The 25,862-nt window shown below is 41.9% G+C and overlaps 1 protein-coding gene across 1 annotated transcript in view; it reads right to left on the bottom strand.

Moving 5' to 3' along the window:
* Positions 1–25,862, bottom strand: part of FAM237A (family with sequence similarity 237 member A) — a 76,598-nt gene that overhangs the window by 17,700 nt on the left and 33,036 nt on the right. Inside the window, exon 2 of the mRNA XM_073633388.1 lies at positions 24,581–24,995. Coding sequence (XP_073489489.1) covers positions 24,581–24,980 — 400 coding nt within the window. The 5' untranslated portion in view covers positions 24,981–24,995. The remainder of the gene's footprint in view (positions 1–24,580; positions 24,996–25,862) is intronic.

Here is a 25,862-nt window from a genome sequence, read left to right as displayed (position 1 = left end):
GGGTGGATGGAATCTGAAGGTCTGGTGAGAAGACTGGGAGCTCAGTGAGAAAAGCTACAGCAGGAGGCTGTAAGATGGAGGCCGGGTCCTACACAACGGGGATACCAAGTCTGGTATGTGTACAGATCTGTGCTGAAGTCAACCTACAAGTTCAGTTGACATAGGAGACAGCAGTTCTACAAATACAGTGCTGCAACCAGCTTAAAGGCCCTCAACCTGTATAGCTGTCTGCCTATTTTGTTTCGGAGTCTGCCAATTGCTATTGCATCTGCCTAAGGGTGTTCAGGCCCTAACCCTCTCTCCCCTAGTTCTTGTTAAGTGACAATAAATCTCTTTTGTTCGCATTCAAAAAGTGACTGGTGCCCAATTATTCTATCTTGCATTACACCCACTATGCCTAGTAACCCACTCTACAAAGAAGGATGTCTGCTCTCCCTGACTCTGGAGGTCACCATTAGGCCTCTAGGGGTCGGGGCACTTGCTACATATATATATTTTCAAATTTTGGATTGCGCCTTTTTCAGCCCACACACCTTGTGGGCATGTGTGATAGTCACTTGTTCATGGTCATAAATATTCACAATATTTGTGTTTTATAATCTACATGAATGTCACTATTTTTCAAGTTTTATTTGTGGTACTACACTGATTCTCAATATTTGTTAGCACTTCATAGTCACATTTTTATTGTATCTATTGTTTATATGAATTCTTCTTATTCATGTGATTAGCGCTGCACTGTATATTATTTATTTTTCTGTATACACAAGTTGTCTGTTGTAGTGTTGGCTGCTTTTTATTGGGATATTAGCGCAGAAATTTTATTTACTTTTTCTATGTAAAGAAGGCACATTGCTGTTCTGACAGGGGGGAAGGGATGGAGTTTGTGTTCCTGCAAAGCAGGGAATAAATGTAATCTCTTCCCCTAGTAGAAGCACCTCACACAGTATAGTAAAACACTAGCTAGGCACACAATTGACCCTTTGTTCGACCCTGATGTTAAATCATTCCCAGCCAGTGTCATTAGTACAGTGACAGTGCATATTTTTAGCACTGATCACTGTATTAGTGTCACTGGTCCCCAAAAAGTGTCAGAACATCCCCCGCAATATCACAGTTCCACTATAGGTCGCTTATCGCCACAATTACTAGTAAACAAAAAAAAATGTAGCAGAATATATAATAGCCTAAATTTATGAAAACATTTTTATTGGATAGGTTTTATAGCAGAAAGTAAAAAAATATAGTTGTTTTTTTTTTTTAATTGACAGTCTTTTTTTGTTTATAGTGCAAAAAATAAAAAAAGCAGAGGTGAGCAAATATCATCAAAAGTGACCTCTATTTGTGGGAAAAAAAGGACATACATTTTCTTTGGGTACAGCGTTGCATGACTGCGCAATTGTGAGTTAAAATAACGCAGTGCTGTATCGCAAAAAATGGCCTGGTCATGAAGTGGGAAAATCTTATGGGAATGAATTGTTAATTGTTCAGTGACAAGTTACATTGGAACTACAGTTTCACAAAAAAAATCTTTTTCTGCACATTTAAAAATAAAAAAGTATGATAGAGGTGTACAGGTGATATATCTATTGAAAGCGTAGTTTCACACAAGTGGAACTTCCGCTTATTCGTCTCCTCCCCCCCTCAGGTGCCACGTTTGGCACCTTTCGGTGGGGGGGGGGGATGGGGACCTGTTTTCGACAGGTACCCTGTCCCCACTTCTGTCAGATCTTGCTGCAGCGAGGTATGTCAGAAGTCCGGCCCCCTCCTCCTTTCTCCGCTGCTGGACCAATTGGAATGCGCAGAGTGCTTTGCGGATGCGCAGTAGGGAACAGGCTGTGAAGCCAAAATGCTTCGCTGCTGGGTTCCCTTACCAGCAATGGTGGCGGCTGCACCGGACAGCCAATCCGAACATAGGCTGTGGTGTCGACATTATGCGCTCCCTGGACAGGTAATTATCTGTATATTAAAAGTCAGTAGCTGCAGTATTTGTAGCTGCTGACTTTTAATTTTTCGTGGGGTGGATGGACCTCCGTTTTAAAAGCAGCTTTTGAGCTTAGTGATGTTTTTTTTTTTTGTTGCTACTTGTTAATTTTTTTTCTTTTTATTGAATTTTTACTTCTTTATATTGCATGACAGCTTGTCTCTATGTCATTCTGTACTTGTAAAGAAAAAAATATCTTTAAATAAAATAAAAAAAAAAAAAAAAATAGCAACTTTCGCTGCAATACTCACCTTTACTTCACCTCCCTGCAAGGTTAAATTTAATCGCATATCAATATAATTAACTAGTCCTGGTATGGCCTGTCTCTTTTCACAGTTACAACAAAAACATGCATATTACTCTTCAACATCTGGACTTGGTAACCTACTTTTTTATGAAGTATAATATAGTTTATAACATGTAGCGCTCAGCTGCTAGAATTTTAAAACAATTTCTTAAGCACAAATTATACTGTACAAGGGTCAGCAGAAAAAGCAAATAAAAATGTTTTTGTCTTACTTCTGATCACTGTACCCCTGCCTCCCCACCTGTCTGTTTTCCTTAATAGCTTTAGCCCTCATTCACACGAGGCGGACTCCGCTTCCACGGAGTCCGCCTTGGTCCGCCGGCTCAGCGGGAGATCTCTCCATTGATCTCTGCTGAGGCGGCGGATGACAGGTCCCTCTCTGCTCACTGAACGGGGAGGGGCTTGTCAGGCGCCGCTGCTGCCTATGGAGGGATCGGATGAAAGCGGACAGCCTGTCCGTTTTCATCAGATCTCACCCGATCCGATCCACCAGCGACGGATCTGGACGTAGGGCCATCCGTCTGCTTTTTTGCGGATCGGACGGGGTCGGATGTCAGCGGACGTGTCTCCGCTGACATCCGTTGCTCCATAGGCTAACATGGAGCACCCGTTCAGGTCCGCCGTCAAAACTGACAGGCGGACCTGAACGGTCCGATCGTGTGAAAGGGGCCTTACATGCAAGTATTTACAAAATAATCACTTCATAGTTTCAAAGTAGGTAAGGTGGAATAAAGACAATAGTCCATCCAGTTCAACCTGTGTAGGTGTACGTGTGTCAGTGTCGATAATCATTTCCCATATCCCTGTATGTTGTGTTCACTAAGATGCATGTCCAAGAGTCTTTTAAAAATATCAATACTCCCTGCTAACACCAATCGTGGAAGAGAGTTCCACATCCCTATCGCCCTGACAGTGAAAACCCTCTATGCAGCTTAAGGTTAAACAGATTCTCCTCCAATCTCATTGTGTGGCCCTTTGTCCTCTTACACTCCCTGAGACTGAAAAGTTTTCTTCCTATCCTGGGATCACCATTGAGGTATTTGTAAATCGCTATCTCCTCTCAAGCATCTCTTCTCCAGGGAGAATAACTTTAGTGCTTGTAGTCGCTCCTCGTATTTGAGGTCCTTCTTTGAACTCTCTCCAGCTCCAGCACATCCTTCCTGAGGACTGGTGACCAGAACTGGACGGAATACTCCAGATGTGGCCGAACCAGAGTTTTATAAAGTGGCAGGATTATCGTTTTATCTCTGAGTAAATTCCCTTTTTTTACGCAAGTTAATAGTCTGCTGGCTTTGCTTGCTGCAGATTGGCATTGCATGCTATTGCTCAGTTTGTCTTCTACCAGGACCCCCAGATCTTTCTCCATCCTTACATCCCCAGAGGTTCTTACCCTAGTGAGTAGTTTGCGTTTATATTTTTAGCCCCCCCCCTACATTTTTCAACATTAAACCTCATTTGTCATGTAGTTGCCCACCCTATTATTCTTTATGAAAGCAAGGACAGTTGCACATGGAAGTAACTCTTAGTAACCAATCCACAGTTATCTGCTACTGATCCTGCTTAAAAGGGGTCTTTGTCAACAAAACTTTGTTAACCAAGCAGGAAGGATCTCCCATCCTGGGCGGGCGTCATATGACGTCCTGGGCTTCCCAGCCATCTGGGGGGCGTGCGCTGTGTCATTCGGGAGCCGATGCGCCTGTCTGGCGGCCGCGATGTCTGCCAGGCACCCGCGATTGCCCGTCAACAGAGCAGGACCGTGGATCTGTGTGTGTAAACACACAGATCCACGTCCTGTCAGGTGAGAGGAGACCGATCATTTGTTCCCAGTACAGAGGAACACCGATCGATCTCCTCCCTTTGTGAGTCCCCTCCCCCTACAGTTAGAATCACTCCCTAGGTAACACAATTAACTCCTCGATCACCCCCTAGTGTGAACCCCTTCCCTGCCAGTGACATTTATACAGTAATCAATGCATTTGTATAGCACTGTTCGCTGTATAAATGTGAATGGTCCCAAAATGGTGTCAAAAGCGTCCGATATGTCCGCCACAATGTCGCAGTCATAAAAAAAAAAATCGCAGATCGAGATCGTAAAAAAAAAAAAAAAGAATAATAAAAATGCCATAAAACTATCCCTTATTTTGTAGACACTGTAACTTTTGCGCAAACCAATCAATATATGCTTATTTCGATTTTTTTTACCAAAAATATGTAGAAAAATACATATTGGCCTAAACTGAGGAAAAAATTTGTTTTGATACTTATTATAGCAAAAAGTAAAAAATATTGTGTTTTTTTTTCAAACTTTCGCTTTTCTTTTGATTATAGCGCAAAAAATAAAAACCACAGAGATGATCAAATAAAATTTTCATTTGGGTACAGTGTAAAAATGTGTAAAAACGTCCGTGTGTATGAGGCCTTAGAATAAAATCTCAGACCAGTTTGCTACTGTAATGGTATACTCAACTTATCATTCAAACACTAAGCTACAGAACACTAGCTCCTCAATTATACAGTATGTTTTTAAAACAAACATACTTTTATTGCAACTCAAATGCTTCCTGCCAACAAATATTAACTTCAAATCCCCGTAGCACATTAACAGATGATAAGAAATGATTTGAACAGAAAAGTAAGTACTTTATTGTACTGTTAGTATTGAAACCCAGAGACTTTGACAAGGACAAACCATCAAAATTTAGGAAAATCCATGTAAATTATTGACAGTTTCTTTACTATTCAGATATGGTGGGACATGCAGTGAAGGCAGATTGCAGAGGCAGCATAGTCCAGGGATTGATTGTTTTATAATGACACAAAGAGGAAGAGACCTGTTTGCTGCTCCAATTAGACATATTGAACCAGATAACAGGGTCTTAAACATAGTCTTTTAAAAATGTATATACAGTATCTCACAAAAGTGAGTACACCCTCACATTTTTGTAAATATTTTAATATATCTTTTCATGTGACAACACTGAAGACATTTACACTTTGCTACAATGTAAAGTAGTGAGTGTACAGCTTGTATAACAGTGTAAATTTGATGCCCCCTCAAAATAACTCAATACACAGCCATTAATGTCTAAACCGCTGGCAAAAAAATTGAGTACACCCATAAGTGAAAATGTCCAAATTGGGCCCAATTAGCGATTTCCCTCCCCGGCGTCATGTGACTCATTTGTGTTACAATGTTTCAGGTGTGAATGGGGAGCAGGTGTGTTAAATTTGGTGTAATCACTCTCACTCTCTCATACTGGTCACTAGAAGTTCAACGTGGCACCTTATGGCAAAGAACTCTCTGAGGATCTGAAAAAAAGAATTGTAGCTCTACATAAAGATGGCCTAGGCTATAAGAAGTTTGCCAAGACCCTGAAACTAAGCTGCAGCACGGTGGCCAAGACCATACAGTGGTTTAACAGGACAGGTTCCACTCAGAACAGGCCTTGCAATGGTCAACCAAAGAAGTTGAGTGCACATGCTCAGCGTCATATCCAGAGGTTGTCTTTGGGAAATAGACGTATGAGTGCTGCCAGCATAGCTGCAGACTTTGAAGAGGTGGAAGGTCAGCCTGTCAGTGTTCAGACCATATGCCACATATTGCATGAAATTGTCTGCATTGCTGTCGTCCCAGAAGGAAGCCTCTTCTAAAGATGATGCACAAGAAAGCCCGCAAACAGTTTGCTGAAGACAAGCAGACTAAGGACGTGGATTACTGGAACCATGTCCTGTGTTCTAATGAGACCAAGATAAACTTATTTGGTTCAGATGGTGTCAAGCGTGTGTGGTGGCAACCAGGTGAGGAGTACAAAGACAAGTGTGTCTTGCCTACAGTCAAGCATGGTGGTGGGAGTGTCATGGTTTTGGGCTGTCGGCACTGGGGAGCTACAGTTCATTGAGGGAACCATGAATGCCAACATGTACTGTTACATACTGAAGTAGAGCATGATCCCCTCCCTTCAGAGACTGGGCCGCAGGGCAGTATTCCAACATGATAATGACCCCAAACACACTTCCAAGACGACCACTGCCTTGCTAAAGAAGCTGAGGGTTAAGGTGATGGACTGGCCAAGCATGTCTCCAGACCTAAACCCTATAGAGCATCTATGGGGCATCCTCAAGCAGAAGGTGGAGGAGCGCACGGTCTCTAACATCCACCAGCTCCATGATGTCATCATGGAGAAGTGGAAGAGGACCCCAGTGGCAACCTGTGAAGCTCTGCTGAACTCCATGCCCAAGAGGGTTAAGGTAGTGCTGGAAAATAATGGTGACCACACCAAATATTGACACTTTGGGCCCAATTTGGACATTTTCACTTAAGGGTCTACTCACTTTTGTTGCCAGCAGTTTAGACATTATAAAAAAATATTTACAAAAATGTGAGGGGTGTACTCACTTTTGTGAGATACTGTATAATGATAACGTGGTTACCATGCTTAGCATGAAAACATGAATTAGCATTACTTGTACTGGGATAGTGAGTGTAATGGTATTGTTACAGTAGGTTGTATAAGGACACTGTTACCATGACACATTACCTGTTTGTGTGGTTGGCTCATGGATCTTTCCAGAAGTCTGCACTAAGATACAGTAGATCTTAAGCATCCTCCTCAATAGGAATTATATTTTTGTTGGGACACTCCCTAAGGGTAATTACAGTGAGGGAAAAAAAGTATTTGATCCCCTGCTAATTTTGTACGTTTGCCCACTGACAAAGAAATGATCAGTCTATAATTTTAATGGTAGGTTTATTTTAACAGTGAAAGACAGAATAACAACAAAAAAATCCAGAAAAAACACATTTCAAAAAAGTTATAAATTGATTTGCATTTTTATTAGTGAAATAAGTATTTGACCCCTTCGCAAAACATGACTTAATACTTGATGGCAAAACCCTTGTTGGCAATCACAGAGGTCAGACGTTTCTTTTAGTTGGCCACCAGGTTTGCACACATCTCATGAGGAATTTTGTCCCACTCCTCTTTGCAGATCCTCTCCAAGTCATTAGGATTTCAAGGCTGACATTTGGTAACTCAAACCCGCAGCTCCTGCCACATATTTTCTATGGGATTAAGGTGTGGAGACTGGCTAGGCCACTCCAGGACCTTAATGTCCTTTCTCTTGAGCCACTCCTTTGTTGCCTTGGCCATGTGTTTTGGGTCATTGTCAGGCTGTAATACCCACCCACGACCCATTTTCAATGTCCTGGCTGAGGGAAGTTACCCAAGAATTGATGGTACATTGCCCTGTCCATGATCCCTTTGATGCGGTGAAGTTGTCCTGTCCCCTTAGTAGAAAAACACCCCCAAAACAAAATGTTTCTACCTCCGTGTTTGATGGTGGGGATGGTGTTCTTTGGGTCAGCATTCCTCTTCCAAGCACAGCAAGTTGAGTTGATACCAAAGAGCTTGATTTTGGTCTCATCTGACCACAACACTTTCACCCAGTTCGCCTCTGAATCATTCAGATGTTCATTAGCAAACTTCAGGTGGGCCTGTACATGTGCTTTCTTGAGCAGGAGGACCTTGCGGGCGCTGCAAGATTTCAGTCCTTCATGACGTAGTGTGCTACCATTTGTTTTCTTGGTGACTATGATCCCAGCTGGCTTGAGATCATTGACAAGATTCTCCTGTATATATCTGGGCTGGTTCATCGCCGTTCTCATGATCATTGAAACTCCACAAGGGGAGAACTTTCATGGAGCCCCAGACCGAGGGAGATTCACAGTTATTTTGTGTTTCTTCCATTTGCGAATAATCACACCAACTGTTGTCACCCTCTCACCAAGCTGCTTGACTATGGTCTTGTAGCACACTTCAGCCTTGTGTAGGTCTACAATCTTGTCCCTGACATCCTTGACAGCTCTTAGTTCTTGGCCATGGTGGAAAGATTGAAATCTGATAGATTGATTGCTTCTGTGGACAGGTGTCTTTTATACAGATGACAAGCTGAGATTAGGAGCACTCCCTTTAAGAGAGTGCTCCTAATTTCAACTCGTTAACTGTATAGAAGACACCTGGGAGCCAGAATTCTTGCTGATTGATAGGGGATCAAATACGTATTTCACTCATTAAAATGCAAATCAATTTATAACTTTTTTGAAATGCGTTTTCCTGGATGTTTTTGTTGTTGTTCTGTCTCGCATTGTTAAAATAAACCTACCATTAAAATTATAGACTGATCATTTCTTTGTTAGTGGGAAAACATACATAATCAGCAGGGGACCAAATACTTTTTTCCCTCACTGTACATACTGTATAAAGGGATGCAGGCACTTTAACCTTCCTCATTATAGCACTGTAAGTGAATCAGCTGATTAGAATGAACACAGAGACTCCTATTTAGGAACCAGACTTCCAAGGACATAATTGAACATACTACTTTTTTGTAAGAACATAAACAGGAAGAACCCTGCTACAAAGTTTGCTTAATTCCTTAAATAGAGCATAGAGCACTGAAAGGGGTTTGTTTTTTTCACAACAAAAGTGGAGTTAAGATATAATATCACATTATTAATATTAGAATAGCTATTTACCACACATCTTTAAAACATCTCATCTTCAGTTATTGTCTTTACTCAAATCTGTATTGTAAAATTGATAAACTTAAAGGTGTTGTAAACCCTCGTGTTTTTTCACCTTAAAGCATCCTATGCATTAAGGTGAAAAAACTTCTGGCAGTGACCGGCCCCCCAGCCCCCCCATTTTACTTACCTGAGCCTCGTAATTCACTCGGCCGAGACATGCTTTCCCTCTCTGCGCGAGGTCCCAGCTCTTGATTGGATAGATTGATAGCAGCACAGCCATTGGTTTCCGCTGCTGTCAATCAAATCCAATGACACAGGCCCAGGGGGCGGGGCCGAGTCCGGCATGGACTATGGACGCAAATGCTGGACTCGGGAGCGCGCCCACACGGTAACCGGGAGATCGCTTCTCCTAGAGCGTTATCTGATGCGAGGAGGAGCCGCAAGAGCCGCCAAGGGACCCCAGAAGAGGATGATCAGGGCCACTCTGTGCAAAACGAGCTGCATAGTGGAGGTAAGTATGACATGTTTGTTATTTAAAAAAAATAAAATACGAAGGTTTACAATCACTTTAAGTTCTATTTAACTTATGAACTTACATTTGGTTTATTTACATATTTTTAGATCCTGTACACACTGTGTGCACACATTCATGGTGCAATGAAATGCATGTGAAACTACCCACAACATGCATCACATCAAAATATTTTCTTTATGTAGGTCCTGCACCATTTCTTGCACAATTTTCAGCTTTCCTTGTGAAAGAGTAACCAGGGATACATCATACCTCTTTAAACGGGGGCAGTATCTATGGGTCCCTTTATTTTAAAGGGGGCTTCCAAATTCTGAAAAAATCCCCCTGGAAGACCCCAACATCCACCAGGGAAGGCATAGAGCCCTTTTCTCATCAAAATGGGGAGAATATGCTTTCCTGCTGGCAAAGTACCCTCCCAAAGTCGAGTGCATGTAACCTGGTATTGTTCAGAGAAGGGGGCTGTAGGCTTGCTGCGCCACCTTTCCAGGTCAGCCAAGCTATATGCTCAAATAAGGGTCTAGTATGGATAGTGAGGTGGACACACACATTCTTTTTCTTGGTTTTTGGCATGGAGAAAATACAGCAGTCTCAAATTGACCAGCAGCAGGACAGTTTTAATCATGAATAGATCCGTCTAGCCAGCACTTGCCTAACCTTCATTTTATCTATGGGGATAGGGGAGTTCAGTGAATGTGAGTGATGAAGGGTAAGGTGGTTTAGGTGCACACCATTCTTGAACTTTTTTTTCCTTTACAAAATGCAAAATTAATAAGTTCTTAAGTGGATTGTAAGCAACTACCGCACTCTAATCACCATAATCTTAAAGTTATAATCTAAAAAAAAGTAAGAAAAAATAACCCATTTATTATAAAAATGTAGAAGGTATTGACAATTGAAGAGCTATCTATCAATCAGTTGTTGCAGATAGATATCGCTTTTTAAAAGATTTTTGGGTGTACAGGTCTATGCACACAAGTAAGGCACTAATGAAAATGTACCCCGGCACTGTAATTTAAAGAACTCAAGCATAGTTTGTTAAAACAGATGTAAGCCCAACCACTAAAATGTCATAAACACTTTAGCAATTACTTGTAGTGATACTTATATAAAGAGGCTTGCAAAGACACTTTGTGTACTGAGGTGACAACACTCTGCCCGTCTCCAACTGTCTCCTGCCTCCAAATCACCCTGTCACATGCCTTCACAAAAAAAAAAAAAAACAATAATGCCCCGTACACACGGTCGGATTTTCTGACGGAAAATGTGTGATAGGACCTTGTTGTCGGAAATTCCGACCGTGTGTGGGCTCCATCGGACATTTTCCATCGGATTTTCCGACACACAAAGTTGGAGAGCAGGAGATAAAATTTTCCGACAACAAAATCCGTTGTCGGAAATTCCGATCGTGTGTACACAAATCCGACGGACAAAGTGCCACGCATGCTCAGAATAAATAAAGAGATGAAAGCTATTGGCCACTGCCCCGTTTATAGTCCCGACGTACATGTTTTACGTCACCGCGTTTAAAACGATCGGATTTTCCGACAACTTTGTGTGACCGTGTGTATGCAAGACAAGTTTGAGCCAACATCCGTCGGAAAAAATCCTAGGATTTTGTTGTCGGAATGTCCGAACAAAGTCCGACCGTGTGTACGGGGCATAAGATATTGTGCTTATGCATTTTGGAAATAATTATTACACTAGTTTTGCAAAAAAAAAAGTTTTTAAAAGAAACTACAACCAGCAACATCAGCAGCATTGAGATCAGTGGCGGACTCTCCATTAGGGGCGCAGGGTAATCCATGTGCCTGTCCCCTAATCTACATGCAGGGTGCCAGATGCATGGATTTCATAGTTTTTTTTTTTGAAGGACATGATTAGAGATTGAGGCTCTAATTGGCTTAAAAAAAGGGTGGGCTTGGGCCGCAGAGCACTGCGCCCTGAGCCCACCCAGTTGTGTGACAATATCGAAATGATATTTTCTATTGTCTTCCTGCTTCTCCTCCCGTAAATCAGGAAGCTGGTCTTAAGACCCGATTGACCAGGAGGAGAAGCGACCGTATTGGCTGCCGAAGAGGAAGCCACTGAGGAGGAGGAGGAAGCACAGGGGGCCTAGATGGGGTAAGTGCGAGGCTGGTGGGCGGATGGGCAAGCGACAGGGGTGGTGGTGTATGGTTTACCGAGTGACAGGGGGGAGTGGTGGGGGGTTTGACTGATGGACCGCCTCCCCCCCAAAAAATGGAGCACCAGCCGTCACTGATTAAGTTATAAAAATCCTTTGTCCACACCCTTTCAATCTGCTGCAAGAGACCAGTACCTGCAATCCCTTTACTAATATAACCCTATGCACTTTTTCAGCAGTACTCATAGTTACATGGTTGGTAAGGTTGAATAAAGACACCTGTCCATCCAGTTCAAACTACGCTTTTTTCCATTACAGCTAAGCACATTGTCAATATGGCTGCAAGGAAACCTTCCTTTTTGTAGCAAGGGGCTGACACAAAACTAAACCCCAATATTGGCTATTCTAATCAATTTGACCTAAGTTCGGAGTTCAGCAAGTGCAAACAGTGGCATTAGTTTGCAATGTCCACTACTGTGAATCTATGCTTGACCTGAGCCATAAGCATTACCAAAGCATACAATGCTTACCATTTAGGGAATTGAAATTCATTTTTATATTGCACCAAAATGCCAGATGAAGTTAACACTTAATTTTAGTGGCATTGCTTTATGTCACCTTTTTTTAGAAAAACATCTAAAGAGACTCTATAAGGAGGGGGGTTGAGGGAACACACTACAAATGTATGAAGGCTACCATTTCTAGTGGTCCATTACTATGATGAGCTGCCTTACTGGACAATAGGGATGAGCCAGACATACCCGGGTTCAGTTCAGTGACCGTTCAGCAAATGTTATCACTGTTTCATTTGAAACCCCATTGAAATCAATGGATGCCAAATGTTCATTTTCAGTAATGACCATTTTCTAAGCTAAAAGTCAAGGGACTTAAAAAGAAAAGGGGGTGGGTGGGTTTGGGAAACTGACCCAGGGAACATGTACTGTGCCAAAAGACAAAGAAAAAAAATGATCATTCATTGAACAGAGGCCATTTTAAAGTGGCTCAGAGCGCAACATAAAAAATATGCCATTCTTTCATAGAACATGCTAAGGAGATGCCCTATAGCTGTATATGAAAATACTCAAAGACTTTCGATGACAGCATCAGCGACACACTGGGGCTGATTTACGAAAGACATGCGCCATCAGTAGAGTCGCACTCTGAGGCGCAACGCACATTTTCACATTTACGAAACAGTATGCCGGGAACAGAGCGCGAATTCCCTATTTACTATAGCGATCTCACAAGAGAATGCAATCTGCGCGCCACTTTGGACATGGCGCACGGCATCTTCAATTTAATATTAATAGAAGTTGGAGGTGCCAATATTATGGGGTGATGTGAGGTGATGTGAGGAAGTTTACTGCCCAAGTAACAAATATGCCCAAAATAGAATGAGAAAGTAACTTTTTCAGAGAAAGCCTGCTGTGCCTGCAAGTACGTTTAGAACTGCGCGAGATCAATGTAAGCAGTGTGCATGCGCAAGCGGCCCTTGCGCTTGTTCAAATGCATTTGTTCACTGCACGGCCAAAATCTTAGTAAATGTCAAGCAACGCAAATGCAATTGCGTGGGTTGAACGGGCGCACCTCTAAACTTGACGCTGGTTCACCGCTATGTATTTTTTTAAGGAGATTTGCACACAGGTCATGTTAGCATGCTATGTTGCCAACATGTGACATGCATCTTGTTAAAATTATGTAAAAAGACTCTCGCTTCTCTAGCTCCTCCTTAAAGGGCATTTAACCTTCCCCCTCTAATGCATATGATTTCCTTGGTCTAGCTTTTGCTTTTAAAGGGGAACTCCACACTCCATTCTCCAATGCTCTTGTCTCCCACCTCTAACCCCTTGTATTTTCATGAGCTAACTTTTGCTTTTAAAGGGGAACTCCACACTCCACTCCATTATCAAAAGGCTGTGAGCTGCCTTCACCAATCCAAACCACATCCTTTTTCAGAGCATACAACAGGGCCAGCTAGGACAGGGGTGAGAAGAGCGATCACCCAACCCCCTCCTGAACCATCCATTGTGTGTGGGGCCGGCGTGAGAGTACATTTGGGTGTCCTTATAGAGTTTGTAACACATGTATTTTCTCTTTGTATTTTGTTTGTTATGTCTTTGCAAAACAGATGTGTTTTAGAGCAAGTTTTTTTTACTTTGGTTTATTGTATTGTTTTGAGTGGGGGGGGGATATTTTCCCCTGAAATATTTTTGATGTTGTCAATGTGTGTCGTTGGTAGGTTGTTTCACTTTGATTTAGTTGTCTGTGCTGCATTATTTTGCAAAATCTTCCTCAGGTTGTTGTGACTAATGTTTAAATCCTTAATAGATGTCCGTTGTGTGGGTGCACTCCTGTTAATTTCCTCTGCAAAACGGTCAGACCTCAACCATATTCTGTTAGTGTCTCAAATTAACATAACATGTGTTTTTTGCTTTCCTTGCTCTTTTCCAAGTCCTGTTTTGTTGACCAATAAAATTTGTAGCAAATTTGCGTGTTTGGTTTTTTTTTTGTGTTTTGTTAATTTTCATGCAGCAGATTTCCCAGCTGCAGGTTAACTAGGCTGATTGGCTTTGCAAAACAAAAAAAGTGTGATTTGTCTAAGTTACTTTCCTGGTGCTTTCATGGTAGCATATGCACGGATTGTGTGCCATGGATTGTCCCCAGAAAAGGAAAATTACAGAGCGGTAGGCATTCAATTTTCCATTTTAGCGCAGTGGTTCTCAGCCTCAGTCCTCCCGACAGGACATGTTTTTGTAATTTATCTTAGCTAAAATAGCTGTCCAAAATACCAAGCCGTTGTCTGTGATTTAAAGCACCTGGGCAAGATGAAGCAAAACATGCAAACATGGCCTGTTGGGGGTACTTGAGGAGAGGGTTGAGCTCAAGACAATCCTATTATAATTGTGGGCATTTGAGGGAAACCAAATGAGTGTTAGAACCCCTGCTTGTCTTTTTTAGGTTGGGCTTTGTGCCCCTTTTCTTAAAATTGGCTTCACTTTCTGTCACACACCCAAACAGGAAGTGAGGGTAAAACCCTACCAATGTCTTTCCTTAGGGACACACAGGTCAATCTAACTAGTGTCCACATTAGGCAAATTGCACTCTAGCACTTTGTTGTGTACACCCCACATAATCTGAGGGGAAGCGCTGGTGATTTTATTATCCGATCATGTAGAAGCAAAGATGCGTTTTTTTTTTTATTTTCCTTGTATGTCCCCATCGGATCTCTAGCAACTGCACTTCCAAGTGCACTTGTAGTGCAAAGTGGATTTGCCTTTAGTAAATAAACCCCAAAGTCCAAGATACCTAATAATTTGGGGTGTACACAGCAAAATGCTAGAGTCCAATTTGCCTAATGGGGAAACTATTTAGATTCACCTGTGTCCCCAAGGAAAGACATTGGTAGGGTTTTACCCTCACTTCCTGTTGGCTATGTGACAGGAAGTGAATAAATTTGAAGGATAAAGTGGCAAAATTTGGGGGGTGTCTTCACCATATCAGGGGTGCAGACATCCTCAAAAACTGCCAAGACTTCTAATCACTCTGCATTCTATCCCCGAGCAAAAATAAGAAAGGATTTCATTTAGTTTGAAATTGCAAAGACACATTCCCAAGTTCAACTGTGATGCATGTCAATGGCCCATTTAGACCTTGTTTAATATAAAACACCAGTTCCCTTTCACGAGAAACATTTGTTAGTCCAGTCCTGGAAATCTGCATTTGCTTTACTATTAATTTCCCTAAAACTTGGGTTCCTGCAGCTAGATGTGCGACTGCTGTGTATGTGAAACGCACAACTGCTGTGTGCATGGAGGTATGTACCCATGGCTCATATCTGGTTCCTGGAAGCTGTGGCCAACACACAGGAATGATATCAAGCCCCTACAGGAAGTTGCTTGTATTTCTGCTAATTTCTTCCCACCACCATACCCCGCTCTCTGTTCTCTGAGTAAGAGATGATCCTTATTTGCAAATTAAGAAAAAAAAAAATTTTTACCATGGGGTGGTGTTTGTGTGGGTCCCTAACACACATTCATACATATTAGGGCCAATTAACCTACCAGCATGTTTTGGACTGTGGGAGGAAACCAGCACAGGGAGAACATGCAAACTCCAGGCAGATGGTGTCACGGGCGAGATTCGAACCAGCAACTCTTTTTACTGCTAGGTGAAAGTGCTAACCACTACACCACTGTGCTGTCCAAATATATATATCTATAGATGTAGGTTCTTGTGTCCACCAGCAGAGGGAAGTTGGGTAGATGCCACACTCCCAATCCTGGAGGCATAATAATGGTCTAGCACAGGGTTCTTGAAACTATGGCCCTCCAGTTGTTCAGGAACTACAATCCCCATCATGCCTAGTCATGGCTGTGAATGTCAGAGTTGTACAATGCCTCATGGGATGTGTAGTTCTGCAACAGCTGGAGAGCCGTAGTTTGAAGATTCCTGATCACTCTAGCATGTCTTGAAAAAAGGTGGTTTCACATGTATATTGTTTAATGCCCAAGAAATATTGTCAGGAAAATACAAGTGGTCAATTTGGCAGATAGTCATGCACTATTCAATCTGATTGGCCAATCTCTGTACAGCTCGATATTTTGGCAAAATAGGTAATAGGAAGACGCACTTGAACAATTAATTCAAATTAAAGGAACTCAAACAGGCACTAAATCTAATTTTTTTAAGATCTAACTGATTGCAGTGTATGGTCACCTTTAAAGATCAAGATCTGAAAATATTAATTTATTGGGTTTAGAAACACTTCTCTGTTTTTTGTAATGTATTGAAAGATTTGGGTAAAAATAGAAAAAAAAACACATTTCAAAGATATATTACAAGTAATAGGAATGAGATTAGCATCAAAAGGGTTAATTAATTGAGAACACCTATTAAATGCCTAACAAGACACATCCAATGAAATGAATTAACCAATTTTATTGGGCATGCGCTATTATCAATGAGGAACCCGCAGTTACTCTAGCGACAGTTGCAGTTTACATATTTACTATCGTTTTGTGCTTCAAAGTGCGCTGGTTCACACGTTCGGTTAATGACTTTTCCAGCACACCAATTAAGGTATGAACTGGTGCAACGCATTGTTCTTACTAAATCAGCCCCCGTGTCTTTTCATTTGCTATACTTTTACATAATTGTTTTGCTTAAGTACAGCAGCAGCAACCCAATATGGTTGGTTTCCAACCCAAAATATATTTTTAGTAGGTAGTTTTGCCAAACAAAAATGATTTTTTTTTTTTTGTGTAAAGGGTATTCCCTTTAAAACAAAAAAGCTAAAGCTATCAACATCATATAAATTGCCCAAAAGGGCAAAACAAATCAGAGCATAGCTTGTTGTGATCATTCAGTAGCACACTGTATTGTGTACAAATCACAATCCACAAACCCACAATGCAAATCGTAGTGTTTTAGTGACAAAAGCAAACATTTTCACACAGTAGGTGTGAATGTAATGCAATGTACCCTGTACTCATTCACATGGGGGGCAGGATGTGAGGCTACTCTTGTTAAAGGGGCTTCCAGATTCTGATAAGCCCCCGGCCTGCAGACCCCCACAACCACAGCGCAGGGTTGTTGGAAAGAGGCACTTGTCCCCATTAACATGGGCGAAAAGTGCTTTGGGATGGTGTTGGGGCTCAGCAGCCATAATTAACTGTGGTCAGTTTACAGGGGGAGGACATAGCAGGCAGGATAAGCCAGGTATTTTAGGTGTTATTTAGGTGCTGTTATTCATGCTTTAAAGGAACAGGATCCTTTTTTTAGGGTAACAAATGCTTTAAGCAGGCATTTAGCATCCCTGACACCAAGAGAAAAATGGTGACAGGGTAGGGAGCTCAAGCTGATTGACAGCCTCAGCTCTGTTCCCGTGTGCTGTGTGAAGGGCGTGTGTCTTTTCCCTCCAATCAGCTTTTAGAGCTCTTCTCACTGATCTCTGCAGAGCCTAACTTTAACTCTCTGCCCCCTTTTTTCTGAACTCTCAGACAAGCTTATGAATTCAGCACTTTGAATAGAAAAGAGAAGACTGCAGATAGACAGGTACACCTTATGTAGGAGGATTTGTTTAAGTCCAATCCCTTCACTGGGTATTTGTAATGGTTTACAATTACTTTAAAGGAGAAGTATGGGGTTTTGCTTTTTTCTAGAATCATACTTACCTAGGTGGATGCAGCATCGGTCTGATGCTGCATCTGTCCCCCTGGCACTTCTAACATTGAGAACCGAGTGATCAAACACTGCCGATCGCTTGGTTGTCACAGCTCCCTGCCCCTCCCCATGCTCACTGGAGCGCTGAGCTGTGGAGGGGGTGGGAGTAGCTGGTTCAAGCTGCCGCTTAGGCCCCTTTCACACTGGGGCGGTGGGTGCGTTGGCAGTAAAGCGCCGCTATTTTTATCGGCGCTTTACCATCAATTTCGTGGCGCTATTCGGCTGCTTGCGCGGGTGCTTTTACCCCCCCGCTAGCGGCCGAGAAAGGGTTTAAACCACCGCAAAGTGCTGCTGCAGCGCTGCCCATTCATTTCAATAGGCAGAAGCGGTGAAGGAGCGGTGTATACACCGCTCCTTCACTGCTCCAAAGATGCTGCTTGCAGGAGTTTTTTTAATGTCCTGCAAGCGCACCGCTCCAGTGTGAAAGCACTCAGGCTTTCACACTGGAGAGGCAGGAGAGGCTCTTTACAGGTACTATTTTTAGCACTGTAGCACCTGTAAAGTGCCTCAGTGTGAAAGGGGTCTTAGGGTGCTGATCAAGGCATGTGGGCGGATCCCAACCATACTGTGTTCTCATGCGCCCACCGCTTGGATGTGTCCTCATCCTTCTAGCCTGTTGGGCAGACTCGTTTGTTCATATTGACATCACTTCCAATTGCTGCCGGAAGTACGTCATCAATATAGGAGAACGACCGTCGCTGTTTTACTCATGGAATTTTCCCACTGATGTGAAGGGCAATAGGTGCAGTCAGAGCTGCCCTCAGGGATATATAAACAGCCCCTTGCTGCTCTCTGTTTGGCGTTGCCATTTTGATGCACTCGACCAATCTGGGAGCTCATCCAGTGTTAAGGACAGTAGCTGAGCACAAAGGTGAGTTAGGACTGGCACTCTCAAATTCTAACTTATTTATCTTTGGTTTTCTTTTCCCTTTTATGTTTGGGTTTGTTTGTGGTTTAACCACCCTTCATACAGTATTTATATATTTTTTTACCTAGGGTTATTTGTTCCCTCTCCAACCTATCTGGTGGTGATTTATGATACGGCCTCTTTGGGGCTAACTTTTACTTTCCGGCAGGTACCTTCTCCCCTCCTTTCACCTCAACTATCGGGCTACCTTCACCTGCATGGAGGACTACTACGATTGAGGGTGAGCTACTTTTTTGGTGCCTATATACATGAGGGTCTTTATGAGGGGTCTATTGATTATACAAATGCTGTTGTCTTTTATATTTGATTTGATCTTTCTATTTGCTGGGTATCTCTTTTTTATCAGCTTTCCCTATTGTTTTAAACTTTGGGGTGCGTATCCCACGAGGTCATGTGCTTTGTTGTCTTTTGCCATTGCCCCCCAGTCTGTTGTTCTTGCATGCTCTCTTTAGAGTCGGTCTTGTTCTTGTTTGTTTTTTACTTATTTTTTATTTTTTATTTTTTCCCTCCTTCTTGCGGGTGTGCCCCCTTTCTGTTGCTGTATTATATATTTCTTTTTTTTTAAATTTGGATATGGCATGTATAATCTGTAGTAATACTGTGTTAGAATAATGTATTGTCTGTATTACTTACCAGTCAAAAAGCTGTGAATACAAAGCCCAGAAGAAGCCCATTTCGGTCTCCACCATTCTTCATTACCTCCAAGTGGCTGTTGGCTGTATAACAAGCTTGGTAGCGTCTACTACATGTTTTTAGAATGTATTTCTAGATTTTAATGGTGTGTAATAAACATTGTTGATTTAATTTTAAATTGCCCTTGTTTATGATTGTATTTTTTTTTGGCTTGGTAAAATCCCCTATTTCCCCATATCTCTCTGCTTGGGAGATCCGGGGAGACTTTATTTTCATTACCAGGATCCCAACCATATGGTTGCGATCTTTCCTGAGCCTGGACTGGCTCTGTGACATCAGCCGACAGCGGGCTTTCCTGTGATCCACAGGAGTACAGCCAGCCAAATGAGCTTTGTCTGTACTTCTCCTTTAACTTATTTGTTTCCATGCAGCAGATGGAAAACTTAAAGTACTTTAAAGCCAACCAAGCTTTTTTCATGTCCGCGGGACAGAACACAGAGATTTATATCTAATTATACTGATTTTCTGCACAGAACCTGCTCATCAATGGCAAGAAAGAACAGGCCGTCACCATCTGTAAATTCAAAAATTACATTTTATTCTCCCTAGGACAAAGGAGAAAAATGTTTTGAGGAACTTGTTGCCTGATTTTTGCTGATTTCTGCCTGTTCTTGACATTCCTGATATTGCTTCTGATGTCCTTCCACTCGGCTATCATTCAGCCAGGTTTGGGACCTGACTCTACCCTAAATGGGACTTGGCATCTCCACAGTACATTGTCAGCTTTACCTCTGCTTATCAGATACCAATGCTCCCAAGTTTCTACCAAGGAATCACTGATAGGGCCACACCACAACTGAGGGAGCAGCATGAAGATGCATAAACCAATTAATCATTTCTAATGATGATACACTGTAGTTCACCAAAATATTTAATGATCAATGCAGTAATTATCCAGCTTCAAAAGCTGAACAATTTCTACATGCATAAATACAACTTGGTAAAAGTTAAGTTTCAGGTATTAAAAGTGCCAAAGCACCATAACCCAACACACATATTCTTGCACAGGAGAAGCTTGATCCATGGGAAAAAAAATTATATTTTGTGAAAATGTCACACAGCTGTGGAAAAATCTGTGTCTTGGGTGTTGGTGGTGGCCAAACAATGTAACCTGGCAGACTTCTTCCTGCAGAGTCCAGGATAAAAAAAAAAAAGAAATACAACCTTTGCAACTGTTAAACAACTGCAGAAGAAATTGCGACGCTACATTAAAACTTCTGTTGCAAATAAGAGCATCTATTCCCTCATTTTTGAAGGTTATGGTAGCAGGCCTACAGCAGTAGCATGAAATTTTAACATTGACGGGTAACTGGGAGTTCTCACAGGGGCTGGACATGGCAATGGTGGCAGTACCTGAGATTTTTTGTAAGGCCTGTAGCAATAAAAGTAGAAGCTTGGAATGCAGCAAAAACAAAAAGTCTGGGAGGGTGGCAGGACCCCCCACACATTTAATCAGCAGCATCTGCATCAGGGTCTTAGTAGCTGCTGCTGATCCAATATTGATCCAAGGCTGATTCATTAAAAAAATGTCAGCCGGTAAACGGTATCTGTGGACAGATGCACTCTTTTGTCTGTCACAAACCCTCCGACAGAACTGAATGCACAATCAGAGAGTATGCTAGCTGCAGGCCAGCCCAATAGCTCAGCAAACTCTGGCCAGTGGTCCATCCTCATGACCTAATGATCCAGGAGGTCATTCATTTTTTGGCTCCCTACATCCTCTCATAACCCCAGATAATTAGCCACTGTGTGCGCATGTACTGCAGATGCTGCCAATATGTGCTTGCAGCAGACAGCCCTGGGTGTTAAGGACTGAAACATTCTTTAAAGGCATTGCTCAGGTGGTCCCCTTCTCCACCACTTGTCCTTTCACCAACAGGAGGCTCAGTTACACCTTGGCCATAGCGAACTGCAGGGATGGCCTTACAGACAAAAAAATGGTGGCTAGGACATAACTACTGCAGTATAGTCCATTCTGCAAATTCCCCAAAATGGGCAGAATTCACCAGCCTGTAGGCAGGAACTGTAACACCAGCAATTTGGGTTTATTTTCTTGGCAGCTCAATACTACAGCTAGTGCTCTGGTGTTGGCAGAATTAGAGCAAGGTTCCTGCCTATGTTTGCCCCTACTTTACATGTAGGCCCTCTTCTCCACTGGAGGAGCCATAGGGTAGACCCCTTGCTATACCATCATTCCTATCACTGGAGGCTGCTGAGAGGGCATGGTGTATAGTGGGGGTAGAGATGGAATGGGAGGTGCTGGCAGGGGGAGGAGAAGTGAGCCCCTTTTCCTGATGTGTGGCTTTCTTGTGCTCCCAGTGAGCTGCATGGTGAGAGTTCAGATGTCTTTTCATGCATGTGGTAACAAAATGGCCAATGCCTGCTGCCCCTGGATGTTATCCTGCTTCATTGGGATCGTGCCTCTTCCTCACTTTCCTCCTCTGCTTTATTGGGCACTCAGGTACAGTCAGAGATCTCAGCAGCTTGCTATGGGTGCAGGAACATTACTCTCTTCCTTAACCTCAGAGCTAACATCAGAGCCAATTAATTGATGTGAACTCGCTAGCATTAGGTGGTTGACACTATGTTCAAATAATTCAATCTTGCCAGTTGGTGGGACAACAACAGAAGTAGCTTTGGCTGAGGAGTCAGAATATGCCACTTTGGCAACTGTGGTGCACTGAAAGTAAGTCTGAGCCTAGGTGACAGAAGAGAAGGACGAGGATGGCTTTGTTAGCCACTGCACCACCTCTACTGCACCATAACGTGCTGTGGCTGTACATCATGCCCAGCACCCAAAAAAGGGTAAATGTGTCCTACCTGCAGATGGGCAAAGGACAAATGCTCCCCACCTGTGGCTGCTTAGACTGTGGAAATGTGCAGAAATGTTGGGTAAACTAGCGTTATCAGAGTATCAAAGCTTGGTCTAGAATGCCCTGAGATTTGCCTGTGACAGGGAGGTTAGGAAGGCAGACAGTTTTTGATTTTTGTCTCCTTACAGATCTTTGGAAAATAGGATCTTCACACCTATGGAAAAACTCTTTTGTCAAATGCACAGAAAAAAAATCTTTTTTTCTTTAAAGTTGAACTTCAGAAACAAACGTTTGCTTTAACTATATCCCTTAATAGCCACAAAGGATATACATCCACAATGTGTGACTTTGCAAACACAGCTATTACTTTGTTAAAGTAGCAGTGACACCAATGTGCTGCACAAAGTCTGTGCAGGGAGCAAAGCTATGCCTGTAAACTACAGGGGGGACAGATACAGGAACAGTCACTATGCACAGAGAAAGCAGCAGTCATTGGTCTTTATTACATGAATTGCCTGCACAAAGGAAAACTTTCACACTGGGTTACTGCAAAGATCATTTTTATTATTTTCTTTACCAGATGAAAGTCATTTTTATTGCTATCCTTTTCTTTTATATTTTGTATAGACATCCTGTAATGTACAGTGTGTCACCTTTTAATTATTCTGAGGAACTAGCTGATAGTCACAAAATGCGTTTTAAGTGCTTTAATAAGTATTTTACTACCAAGAATACATCTGTTATTGGGATCTCATTCCTCAATACAGTATGGTCCCCACATGACCGCTGGACCGCTGGGCTCTTTTGGGCTCTATTTTTATACTGACTAAGTTTACTCTACCATCCTATTACACCCCCCCCCCCCATCCCCACCAAACATAGGACTGAGTCTCCTAGGCATTGAGCCCAACCATTCTATCCTCTTAGTTCAGACAGCACTACTTTCAGGTTGCCATTACCATGACCACATGGTCACTTGCAGACCTCACCTACTGTATGTACGTAACACTGTTCTATTCCTACTTTATTCACTGGAATTTTTTTTCACTATTGCTATCATCTAATATTATATCATTTTGGCCCTCATGCTTTTCCTCTATTCTACTGTTTTGTGAATGATCCCAAGTGTAATTTATTTCACCACTGTTATCACCACTAATCAAAACTATCGACGGATATAAAGACACCCTGCACAAGGAGAGGAAGGAGCAGCAGTCAATGATCTTTATCACATGAAGCTCCCACACTAAAGAAATCATTCATGCTGTGTTACTGCACATATCTAGAAAAAATGCACAAAGTATACCAAGATTCAAGTAAGAATACAAATATCTGCTGTATTTATGACAATATTTGCTTATCCCAGAGTTCAGCTTTAAGAGTCTATCTATGCTTCAGTCACTCTTTATTTGATCCGATCATCCAATAGACTGGGTATATGACAGTGCACAATATAGGTTGTGAATATTGATGCCTTGTGAATATTTAGATCATAAAGGGATTCATTTCTTCTCCTGCTGGTTTTGCATGTGGTTTTCTGTTTTCTGAGATTTATTCCTAGAAGATATACTGTACAATCAAAAATAATCAAAATTGTTACTCTCTGGCAACATTTTTCTAAATATGATTTTTTTTATCCTTGCCATTGCCACATTCTCTCTATATATCTCTATGGGGAAATCCACTGAAGCATGTCTACAGTGACAAAAATGGCTCAGACTGTTACTGCTTGTGGTGAGGAGGAGACTTTCCCTCTAGTATCCTGAACAACAATGATGACGCAGTGGAACATTAATCCTATTCAAAATTGAGGAATTCACTTAGGGGCAAGTTGTTCATTAAAGGATCGGTCCACCTACAGTTCTTACGTATTTTGGTTTATCCTAAATGCTTTAGACGGTTTTATCTCTATGAACCCTATTGGCTAGATATCTGTACTTGAGTTAATGGGTCTACACATCTGCTGTAGTCATTTTGAGGGTTTCCCACTCTCCCCTCTTGAATATTTTTAATTATTCTATATATGTTTTTGTAGAACAAAATGGGAGGTGCTGGAACACAAAAAAGATGGTAAAAAAATCTCAAACTTCCAGGTGAACTTGAAGAGTCGACAATTATGACAGGGAGATCTTACTTTTTGGAGCATTCAAGACAAAAAAGAAGTAGTTTACTTTGACCAACTATAAAAAAAAAATATCAATTTTGGGTAGACTGACCCCTTACATTTGACCATATTACTATAATAAACAGCTTGACATTTGCAGTTCATTTTGTTTTACATAACTACACTAAATTATCTGTGCACATTACACAATAACTTTGTAGATGCCAGAAAAATGAACATTTTTGCTAGCAAATGTTTTTTTCAGAGTACTAACAGATTGTATTGTGCTTTGTGCATTGTAGCTTGAAAGCTTGTTGCAACTCTTCTGGCCAAATCTCAAAAGACTTACTTGAGGTGTACTGTGAAATGAAGTTAGTTACTTTTTTTTCTCCGTCATCCAGTTGTCTTCTACCAAGGCCATGCGCTCTGGAAAGTACACAGTGTACATAGATGTCCCAGAAAAGTTGTGCTAGGTCCCAAAACAAAACACCATGTTTAAGGTTGTCAGATGACTTCAAATATATCATAAAGTCCCAGAATTCAGGCACAGAATCTGCTATCCGGGGTTTCTTCATCTCCAGTAGCTTTGCTGTAGAAGATTCCCAACACTGGGGATCTGCACGGCTTAGGGCAAGTGGATCTACTTGACCATGACAGGAGAAGATGTGGATGCCAAATATTCCCAGAAAGAGCAGTAAATACGTTAGTTGCATACTACTGTATGCTTGAACGGTGCGTCCAGTGATCATATCACTTTCAGACTCCTACAATGCAAATAAACATAAAATAAGACAATGAAGTACACAAATATTTTATAGATCATGTAATGTTTGAGGTTTAAAGATAAACTCTGGGCACAAACATTTTCATTTAAACTATTTCTTTAATAGCTACAAGTGATAAAACTCCACCTTGCGTGCACCAAATTAATTTGATCAAATATATTTGATGAATATATTAAATATGTAAAATTAGTAATTATTATTATTATTATTATTCAGGATTTATATAGCGCCAACAGTTTACGCAGCGCTTTACAATATAAAAGGGAGACAATACAGTTATAATACAATAAAATACAAGAGGATTAAGAGGGCCCTGCTCAGAAGAACTTACAATCTAATAGGGTGGGGCAGGTGTTTACAAAAGGTTGTAACTGTGAGAAATGAGCTGGTGGAAGTGGTAGGAGATTAGTTGGAGACGTGATAGGCTTTCCTGAAGAGATGAGTTTTCAGGGATCGCCTGAAGGTAGCAAGAGTAGGGGATAGCCGGATAGATGGAGGTAGTGAGTTCCAGAGGATGGGAGAGGCTCTGGAGAAATCCTGGAGACGAGCATGGGAGGAGGAGATGAGAGAGCTTGAAAGCAGGAGTTCTTGAGAGGAGCGGAGAGGTCGATTTGGTTGATATTTGGAGACAAGATTAGTGATGTAGCTCGGGGCAGAGTTGTGAATGGCTTTGTATGTTGTGATTAGTATTTTGAAATTAATTCGCTGGGTGATTGGGAGCCAGTGTAGGGATTGGAGTGGAGGGTTGGCAGACACTGAGCGGTTGGTAAGGTGGATAAGTCTGGCAGCAGCATTCATGATAGACAGAAGAGGGGATAGCCTATGGAGAGGTAAGCCAATGAGAAG

Source organism: Aquarana catesbeiana, linkage group LG06 (assembly GCF_042186555.1).
Source record: "Aquarana catesbeiana isolate 2022-GZ linkage group LG06, ASM4218655v1, whole genome shotgun sequence".
NCBI classification, from domain to species: Eukaryota; Metazoa; Chordata; class Amphibia; order Anura; family Ranidae; genus Aquarana; species Aquarana catesbeiana.
Note: the sequence above shows the minus strand (reverse complement) of the source record. Positions and strands in the feature narration are given on the sequence as shown.